This window comes from Crinia signifera, chromosome 8 (assembly GCF_055691185.1).
Source record: "Crinia signifera chromosome 8, ASM5569118v1, whole genome shotgun sequence".
In the NCBI taxonomy this organism is placed as follows: domain Eukaryota; kingdom Metazoa; phylum Chordata; class Amphibia; order Anura; family Myobatrachidae; genus Crinia; species Crinia signifera.
In genome coordinates this window covers 62,205,004-62,215,991 of record NC_139224.1, presented here as the reverse complement: position 1 = coordinate 62,215,991, position 10,988 = coordinate 62,205,004, and the positions used below count along the sequence as shown (strand labels likewise).

General features: G+C 42.4%; 1 protein-coding gene across 1 annotated transcript in view; it reads right to left on the bottom strand.

The window, feature by feature from the left end:
• Nucleotides 1–201: 201 nt before the first annotated feature.
• LOC146026152 (cytochrome P450 2D15-like) overlaps nt 202–10,988 on the bottom strand; it is a 43,892-nt gene continuing 33,105 nt past the window's right edge. Inside the window, exons 7-9 of the mRNA XM_083156565.1 lie at nt 8,952–9,139; nt 4,629–4,770; nt 202–1,577 (exon numbers count right to left, since the gene is read on the bottom strand). Coding sequence (XP_083012691.1) covers nt 1,396–1,577; nt 4,629–4,770; nt 8,952–9,139 — 512 coding nt within the window. The 3' untranslated portion in view covers nt 202–1,395. The remainder of the gene's footprint in view (nt 1,578–4,628; nt 4,771–8,951; nt 9,140–10,988) is intronic.

The following is a 10,988-nucleotide window of genomic DNA, read 5'->3' as shown; positions in this document are numbered from 1 at the left end:
CTGTAGGGAACCCGTCCGGCACTCTTGCTGAGTAACCAACCAACTTACTCTCTAGATGCCAGAGTCTCACTTTTTTTGAATGTGACAGTATTCAGATTGTGTGCACACATGTATCTTATTATGGCACTGCTCACATGTGAAAAGGGTGCAACACGTCTAAGGGGCTATTATAAGACAAACTGCAAACCACTTTTTTTCCAATTGATGTCTTTTCATTACATTTATTCACAAATAATTACATTTTATAGTTTGATTTTGGTAAATTGCATCAATGTTGTAACAAAATACCTACATTGTTAATTATAACTATGAATATAATTCCATTTTACTGCCATATGCATGCTTGCGCTGATGTTAGCTTAATGTACGGCTTGCTTGATAACAGAAAGCACCAGCCCAGCAGTTGAGCTAATAAACAATACAAATTCTATTGTCTAAGAAATGGTTGTACAACAAATAAGAAATGTCTGAAGAGAATTAGAGTGATATAGATATACACAAGATGGTATTTAGTTCCATCTAAACTTAGTAAAATCTATCCAACCACTTCTCCACTCTGTTGGCACAACTGCGGCTTAAAGGGAGATTTTTGACACATCTGGTGGAATTGCCCCCAAATCTGACCCTTCTGGACTAGAATTGAGTCTCTTTTAAGCAAGATATTTCACATACATATAATCCTTAATCCATGGTCGGCATTGTTGGGATACCTAATAGAGGGTATTATGTGGGGTACACACCAGGACGGTTTGGCCCAAAATGAGCCAATTTAGATACAATCTTGACCGATTGTATGTAAATTGGCCATGTTTTGGGCCATTTCCCTGCCGTTCTGATGCGATCCCGATCCAATTCGTGGCCCCGCGGGTCGTAAGGTCTTTTCTGAGATCCTACCTGCAGCAGGTAGGATCTGAAAAAGGACCATTGAAGTGGGTGCGGGTCGCGATCGGATCGCGATCACATCAGATGCAGCTTCTGTGTGGCTCGTAGGCGGGTTGTAGGCTCAGCCTGGGATCTGAGCTATCAGGTATAGATTGTCCAAAATTTATTTTTGATACAACAATCTTTTTACAGACCCAACCCTGCTTTATGCCGGTTTTGGCCTGGTGGCCCCTTCCCTTTATCTTCGTCCCCCTTCTTTTTATCTGTCTCTATTCCCTCCCTTCATTTACTCCTCTCTCTCTTTTTCTTCCTTTCTATTACTATAAGGTTTTCTATTTTAAATTGTGCTATTAAATGTTAAAAAGGCTTTGCTTCTCTCGATGCTCAAGCTGTATGTATCGTACTGTTACTGTATCACGTGTCTTGTATGGTTATTCATGAAGTGTTGCAATAAAATCTACTAATAAAAAAGTGATATACTGTAGATACAACAAGATACTTCTGTTTCGCAGATTAGCTTCTGGCTGCAGCACACACATCATATGGAAGTGGGCTTAGTGTCAATGCAAACACAGGGTCATCCCGTGGGCGAGGTTGGTCACTTGGTATCGCAAAGGTAAATTGTTGCAGGAGAGTTGTGAAGAACAGGAACAGTTCCATTCTAGCCAGCTGCTCTCCCAAACACGACCGTCGTCCTGCAAGAAAACAGATTAGTCATTGCCTTATTATCAACACAACAAACCCTGAGCCTACATACCAGTTATAAGGAATTAATCACTATGCTAACAATTCTGTAAAAATCAGAGTTGATATACATTGTAAAAGTTATGTACACATTTTACACTGTGGCATTTCAGCAGAGAGTAATATTCAATGTTTTGGCGAGCGCAGGGGCAGCGTACGCTGTAACGCTTTCGCCTGCGCTCGCCGGTCTTCACTGGCATTTTGATTTGCCGCCTGCCCCACCATGCACCCTAATCAACGCCACAGGGGTTTGCTGCCCCGATGGCGAAAATCACCTAGAACGGTGACACGGCGGGGCAGGCATGATGGCTTACCAGCCAGCTCGCAGCAAGGCAGGAGGGGGACAGGGTGGCCACAGCAGAGGGATGGAGGGACAGAGGGACCCCTTGCCCGCTGGTGGGTTGCATGCAATAGGGTCTGGCAGCGCAGCCAGGTTCAGGTCGGTTGCATTGGTGGGCAGTGGGTCAGCAGCAGGGTCCCTATGGTGGATGGGAACTACTAGTTCCCATCCGCAGCAGGGATCCCGCCGCTTACTTCACATATGCCACAGGGACCCCCTGCTCGCCAGCACTACCCGACCATGCGCAGCCAGACCCCATTGCCTGCCACCCACCAGGAGGCAGGGGGTCCCTGCAACTATTATCAGGGAGAAGGAGGGCTGGCAGAGAGACAGGCAGAAGCTGCGCTGGTCCCGTTCATGCATATGTAATGAGCGGGACCAAGTGCAGTGAATATCTAATGAGCGGGTCCCCACCCCCCTTGCTGACTTCATGAAAAATAAATAAATCCAAAATGTATTTATGGGCTTTTTTTTAATAAAAATAGCAAGATCCTTCAAATAATAAAAAATCGGATTTTTGAACACCCAGAAAAACGATTAGAAAACCTTTATTTTAAAAGAACACATTACAGTTCACCAAAAAAAGATGGCCAATACAAAACGATGAAACACTGCGAAAATCACGGTGAAAGCAGTTCTCCATCCTACAGTAGCATTGAAAACTCTGTGTTAGTGATGGAAAAGTGTTAATAGAATGTAAGGGCATGCCGTACTAAAGCCACCCAGCCCAACTAGTCCAGGGGCACCGCACCCCACACCGACGTTACCCTAAATTGGGTCTACGATTAACCAGCAAGGAGCCACATGATAATGACTCCTTACTTGATATATCTGAACTAAGAGCTACCTACCTTGGAGCAACCCCAGACTACTCCATGTGGCATATCAGGGCCTTCATCTCCTAATACAAGCTCCTTTCTGCCTCTAACAATATACATACAGATAGTGGTAGATGCTTAATTAGTTCAGTAATACCATTCTGGTGCATGAGGGAGGGGTTAATACTGAGTAAGTAAAACAAGACATTGGTTCCCCCAGCTCACTGAATGGTATTAGTAACCAATCTTGAACACTACATGATAATAGAATTCTGAGATATTGGTTACATATACCTGCGCAGGTGTATGATATGTCCCCAAGCCATATCAAGGCTTCTCTGTATATTGGGGGTCCCTAGCGCTATATCTAGGTGCAGGGTGCGGCACCCCAAAAAACTAGCATAAGCTAGAAAACCCAGTGCGGCACGCCAGTGAGATACTAAGTGTTAATAAATATTAGTGATAAGAAGCCGAAGCTATGTATATATATAGAGAGAGAGATAAAATGAAATAAAAAGGAAATGTAATTAAAATGAGAGAGATAGTGTTAGTGAGTGAAAAGTGTTAATAGAATGAAAAAGGCGGTAAGCCAGTGAAGTCCTATGAGGAGCCGCGCACATGATGATAAGAAGAAGAAGAAGAATACAGAAGTGCAGGGAGAGCGCTTGCGAAAGAGAATGACAGAGCAGAGCATACCCGAAGAGGCTAACGGCAGTGAAAACAAGTCTGCAACGTCCCGGTAAGCTTTAGAGCATCCCGCCCTATACTCAATATTGTAACCACAAGAAACTGTGAGTTTTTATATACTAGCCACTGATCTAACCTTGTAAGCTGTGTATTAAAAGGATTAATCCTAACATCATGGTACTAAAAACTGCATTCTACAGTACTAAGACTATTGATAAAATATTCATTTAACTAACTATAGTGGATCAGTATCACAGTTAATGATTATAGCAAAGTTAGGTTATCTACATATTATGTTTTGACTGTTCACATTTAGTATTTTATGGCCTTTGTCAGGGAGTTTCGCCTAGCCAGCCAAATGCTGGATTCAACTAAAAGCGCGTGCTTGTGTGTCGAATCCTCCCTGAACCTAATTGAATTTCTATACCTTTCACAGAATAAACACCAAAAGTATACCAACAATTTTACATTATTAAAGCACGAACGTTTGTCATGTCATCCTTCCTCTCCTGCTCTTATAAAATATTGTGCCGAATGAAGATGTGCATATAATGTATTATGGGGAGATCGACTGAGGCTCTACAATTAGAGGCGTTTTAACCCTTTTCAAGTCCAACATCTAGTCCAACATCTAGTCAGGCTCAACAGCCCTAGCGCTAGTAGCAGATCCAGTGGTGAGCCACTTTGAAATAAGAATATTGAAATCATTCAACATACAATGTAGACCATTTAAAAAAAAATACAATTAATTTAAACATTTAAACCAGACTGTTTGAATTGAAAAAGAAAAAAATTGGACTGCAAAAGTTTAAGAGGTGAGGCCCATGTACAAGTTCCATGGTGCCCATTTCCCAGTGATTTTTGAGCAGCCGGTGACACACCAATATATATGTTAGTATTTTTAAATGGATGCAGGATGTGTGGTGTGTGTGTAGGCCCCCCTGGACCTGGTGCCCATGTGCATCCATTATAGATACACCCGTGTGTTACCTTTCAAACCGTAAGACAAGTGTCCTAAGCTCAAGGAGGACAGAATCCGTCTGTGTATGAAAAAGCTATTCCTACTTGCAGTAGCTTTTTCATGGAAATATGACTTGGCAGCCCACCTTGTGTTATGATAGACTCTTTAATAAATTACAAAAGTTTTTATAGTTTACCTGCAGAAAATGCAATGAAGGCTTCTCGCTTAACAAACTTGCCATTTTCATCGAGGAAATGCTTTGGGTAAAACTGCAGAGGTTTCTCCCAGACTTTCTTATCCTTCAGCACAGAGGACAGGTTGGTGATGATGGTGGTCCCCTTTGGAAAAAAATATACAGATGATATAAAATAAAAATACTAAACACACTATGTATTCATTGTCACAGCTATATAACTGAGTAAATAATAAGTGAATTGTCTTGTACAGTATGTCTTGTAAAACAGTTTGTACTTGCTGCCTGTTTATGCCCTGGAGTCAATCTGTACACCTCACTACCTACATATACAGTATTTGTGTCAATTGTGAAAAGCAATGCATAACTACCAAGGGTGCAGGGTAATTATAATTACGCCACCCAGACTGCAAACAGTAACAGCTCAACTCTGCACCCCACCTCATGACTGCTGCTGTCTCCGCCTCCGATGATTTAACAAAGATTCTTCCCCTTCCCTCGTTCCTCAATGGCTACAGCTGCACAGAGAATATAGCAGGAGGGGAGCTCTGAGGGACACAATTTGAGGGAATTTAGGAGTGGCTCTGCCTGGCGTAACTTGTAATAGGGGCTCTACCTTGCATAATGTGTAATGGGGCTCTGTCTGGAATTGCATGTGTAATGGGGGCTCTACCTAGTGTAAAATGTAATAGGGTGCTCTGCCTGGCATAACATTTAATGGGGCTTTCCCTGGCATAATGTGTAACGGGGGCTCTGCCTGGCATTACATGTGCAATGGGGGCTCTGCATATTGTAAAGTGTTATAGCAAGCTCTGCTTGGCGAAATGAGCAATGGGGGCTCTGCCTGGCATAATGTGTAATGAGGCTCTGTCTAGCGTATTGTGTATAAGGGGTCTCTACATGGCGTAAAGCGTGATGGGGGATCTACCTGGTGTAATGTGTATTAGGGGTCTTTACCTGGCATATTGTGTATAAGGGGTCTCTACCAGGCATATTGTGTATAAGGGGTCTCTACCAGGCATATTATGTACAAGGGGGCTCTACCTGACATAATGTGTAATGGGGGCTCAACCTGGCATAATATGCAACATGGGCTCTACTTGGCATAATGTAAAATGGGGTTCTGTCTGGCATAATGTGCAATGGGGGCTTTGTCTAGCGTAATGTTTAACAGTTGATCTACCTGGTGTAATGTGTAATGGGGGCTCTACCTGGCATAATGTATATGAGAGGGTCTACCAGGTGTAATGTATAGGAGAGGTTCTAACTGCTGTAATGTATAGTGGCACTACTGTGTGGCATAATTTTAATAATGGAGACTACTGTGCTACATCACATGCATTTGTACTATTTTGTGACCTCGCTCCTTAACCGTGAAGCCCCATATTTTTGAATATGTGGGAGAGGGGGCACCAATTCAGGCACAGGGCATCAAAATGTCTAGTAATGGCTCTGTACTCTCTCCGTGACTATGTTTCTCCGTATCTCTCTTGCTGACATACTATTTCTCCCTGATACTCTATTGCTTCCCTCTCTTTCTCTCTCCTTCCCTGACACTCTTTCACTCCCTCTCACTCCCCTCCCTTGCGCTTGCTCCTCCCCTTCTCTCTGTTCCTTACACTCTCTTCCTCTCTGTCTCTTCCTCTTTATCTCCCTTACAATCTCTCTCTTGCTTCCTGATTTTCTTTTTCTCCCTGACACTTTCTATCTATCTATCTCTCTCCCTCCCCTCCCTCTATTTTGATCCTCCCCTTTCTCTCTGAAACCCTTTCTCTACCTGATACCCTCTTCTTTCTTTTTTCCATGAAACCCTTCCTCTCGCTCTCTTCTTGCTCCTCTCTCTCTCTATCTGACATCCTTTCTGTCTCTAGTGAAAACGGTAGCAGGGGGCCCTTTCAAGATTTTGCAATGGTGCCCACAATGTTCTAGTCATGCCACTGTCACTAGCCACACATAACAAAGTTCATGATTTTTAATAGATTATCTTTCAATAACAAGGATAGTGGTAGGATTTATTGCATTGGTTGTAGTCGAGGGTTAAAGGGAGGCATGCCTGGATATATCTTAAGTGAGATGTTTCTGATAGAATATTAGGAGATATTTACAGAATTTAGATTTAAACTTGATCTATACCTGAAGGTGAAGCAAACATATCACAGAACAAACAAACAAACAAACAAAAAAATAATATGTAATAGGTGTCTATCTGGGCAATATTCTGATCTAGGTGGTGATAGATGGAGAACCTATGCAGCCTTAGTGCACTGTAAGGTCACTCATCTAAAATGAAATCAATAGTTCATAGTGATCTATGGCCAGATGTACTAAGCTTCAGAAGTGATAAAATGGAGAGTGATAAAAAGCCAGCCAATCATCTTCTACCTGCCATGTCACAGAGTGTGTTTGAAAAATGTCAGGTAGGAGCTGATTGGTTGGCTGTTTATCACTCTCTATTTTATCACTTTTAAAGCTTAGTACAGTACATCTCGCCCATAAAGTTAAACATTGGCACAACAATATTTGCTTGAGGATGACCACGAAGAAGGTGGTAAGTTAGGTAAGTAGCTGGGAAGGAATACAGGGAATGGACCTTAGTGGGCTAACAAATATTCAAATTACTCAGATTAATATTAAAAAAGATTAAAATCCAAATCACACTTAATAAATGTGCAAATAATAATAATAAAAATGAATACTAATTGTATGCCATTATAATAATAATAATAATAATAATAATAATAATAAAACAATAGAAGCAATATACAGTACATCAATATTGTCGTTGTTTGTAGCTAGAAAATTCTAGAATATATGGCCCATATGGCTCTTTGGTGTAGGTGTAGGTGGGAACAGATATATCTTATTGTACTGTAATACATTTTGAGGTGTCAGTTACACCAGATAAGGCAACAGGGCCGTCTTAACAGCAGTGTGGGCCCCTGGGCAAAGCAATGCACTGGGGCCCTTACCCATTCTCCCCTCCTAGGGGTAGGGGGTGCTATCTGCAGCAGCTTTGAAGTCCCATGGGTGGCAGGGGGTGCTCTACCTTTCATTCAACATGTAGGACCTGAAGCAGTAACTTCTGCTAATTACTCCGTTACTGCACAGGTGGTGGGAGGGAGAACACTAACGTGTGGAAGGGGGTACTGAGCAGAATGAAGGGTCCCTTGTAAATTACTTCCAGGAAGGTAGGGGGTGTTTTATATGCATGGGAGGGTTGGATAATGGAGTGGGCTTATTATTCGTAATTTTCCGGTGGAAGGGCAGCTTGTTTGATTGCAGATATCGCCATTATCTGGAAATAGATTTCTTATCCTTCAATAGTATAAAAACCTAGAGTCCCAACTTTTAGGAGGTGCTGGGGACTTGGGGATCAGAGATCAGGAGCCATAGCAATCCATTGACAAAAATATTACACTGTACACCAGACGTTTGTAGCTGGAGCAGGGACCGGCTGCTGGAAGGCTGATATCTCTGGTTCTGGGCATGATAGAGACAAGCCGCTAGTGTCCCAGCTTTTGGAATATACTCTCAGAAAAACTCTAAATTAGAGAGATCCTGAGAAATATGACTGGGAATTGCAATTAACAGGTCAGATGTGGACTGCTGCTTTGAAGTTGGATATCTCCAGTTCCCCAGGGCCGATTTTCAAAATTCTGGTATCCCTGGAAAAAGGGGATCCTCAGCTATCAGAATAGGGCCCTTATACACCTGGGGCCCCTGGGCAAGTGCCCATTAAGCCCATACGAAAAGACGGCTCTGTAAGGCAAAGTTCTGTTCTTGTTGTTCCATGGACCTAAGAACTATTTAAAAATTGTAAACCGTCAAAGGAAGAAATAGAAGTGTATATAATAAAGCAAGGTATACAGCAGCTTTCACTTAAGCAAGTGGGTTACAAATTTTCTTGAATCATGGTGCTTTAGATCGTCAGCATTCTTTTCACAGATAAAAACTTTTTTATTTATAAATTTGGGAAAAAAATATTAAATTAAGTAAATGGTGCCTACCTGTCATCCTTACAGTCAGTTACATGGTTGTGTACAGCTGTGCTTCATGTGGTTGTGCTGTACATGTGTGTCCACATGTGTCATGATGGGCAGCTGCTAGAACTGGTTTTGCCTATCACTTTGACCATAAACAGTTTGATGTAGTCCTAGATCACTAACCCAGGGCATCCCTGCAAGAGCCTCATGGCACCCCATGGTGGTTAGGCACACAGTTTGGGAACCACTGACTGTACTGTATCTAGTATAACAAAGAGTTACTCTTAAACACATGGCATTCCAAAGAGACACAAATAAATTACATACTAGACCAAATTCATACCTTTGGTATAAATTGTCCTTGAAGTTCCATGTCGCTGTAGGTCATATGCGGCATGGCTATGGGAATGATGTCCCCACACCTTTGTATTTCATGGATCACGGCATATGTATATGGCATTTCCAGCACATCTCCCATTGTAGGCTTTCTCTCTCTTCCAATCACACGATCAATCTCCTCATGGACTTTGGCTTAATCACAATGTTAATTTTATTTAAAAACTAAGTTAGTTCAATGACACTGTTAATTTATGCTAATTTGCTACATAGGACATATATACATAAATCAGCCTGACCGCAAAGTCAACTGGGGTCACCTTTGTGGATAAACCTAATTGACTTTGCAGTCAGGCTGATTTGCTGGGTCCCATCTTAGACATCCATGTTAAAGTCTTAAAATGGGCTTCTATAGTGGGAACCAACCCTGGATGGTGGTGGCCATGTCGGACACCATTTTTGGGAGTGTTCCAACTCCCCCACAGACTTGGCCAGGGCTGACCATCCACAGAGGTACTGCTATGGCCCCGGCACCTTATATAAAAAGAGTCCCATGGCTGTGGCATTACCCTGCCGGCTGTTAGAGCCCAGTGCTGGTTATAAAATACAGTGTACCCCTTTTTGTCCCCCATATTTTTGTAACCAGGCCTGATCCAAGAGCCCAGTGCTGGCTACTGGGGGGCCTTAATCATTTGTTCCCCTGTATTTCTGGAACCAGGACCATCTCACTGATCCGTGCAGGCTTCACCAAAAACACATGACAAAAAACACATATATTCCATTTGTTGTTTGAGCTTAATTCAGAGCCAAATTCAGATATATAAATGATTTTAAATTAGACGATCTGATATAACTCTATTTTTCGACTTTTATCGATGGTCTATTCATTCGTAAGGCTGAATATGGCTGAGCTTGCCGTAAATAAAAACAGCAACTCGGCCGGATTCTGCCCTTTGTAAGTGTGCCGAACACAGGATCCCGGCAACAAATAGGGTTGAATGGATTTGAATGGATGTATTCGTACCCATTCAATCTTAGTAAATTTCCCCCAATGTGTGCAATCATGGACCCCCTCATCCTGTGCTGCTTGTGATCATTTCCTAGGAAACATACAAAAACACTTAAAATAATGCTAAACTCATCTTATGCAGTAAAACCTGCTTGGTGGCCTATGGGCTTCTTAACGCCACCACGCAGCCCCACACGGACCCCGCAGTCTTGCATCGAACCCCCCCCCTCACTGTGTCCGGGCAGCACAGCACTGTGCTGCCCGGATCAGCGACCTTCTCCTCCCTGCACTGTTAATCCTCTTCCGGGTGCTCTCCCATTAAATATTGACCCTAGCGAATTAGCTGAGTTGAAAGAAGAATTTAAGTTCAGATGGAAGGAGATGGCAATGCAGTATCTAGGCATCCATCTGGTATCTAAGGAAAAGAACTTGATAGAGTTTAACTATGGCCCTCTGCTCCACCATTTAAATATGAAAGTTAATAAATGGATGAATATAGAAGCATCCTTAATGGGTAGAGTGGCAATGGCCAAAATGTTCTTATTGCCAAAAATTTTATATTTGTTTCGTGCAATTCCAAGATTGTTGCCTAAGTACTGGATAGCCAGATTTAACGAGGTACTGAACAGATATATTTGGAGAAACAAACGTGCAAGAATAGCGAAAAAATATCTAATGCTCCCTAAAGATAGAGGAGGCCTAGGCTTCCCAAACCTGAAACTATATCAAGCAGCTACCCTGATAGATCAGATCAAACAGTGGAGAGGACCCAATAAAGATAACTGGGGCCTGGACCCTGAGGATAATTTTATCAGCGGCATACCTTTAGGGGATATAATATGGCTCCCGCCCCAAAGTTGGGAAAGAAGTAAGGCACAACCAAAATCTATAGAAGTAATTCTGAAAGAATGGTATAAATTATTAGACAAACAGGGGTTACTGGGGGCCCCAATAGGGCACCTCTCATTAGAAGCAGTAGCCAAGGTGATCCCAAACTTGAATTTGGATAGATGGAGAAACTTTGCTATAGAAACA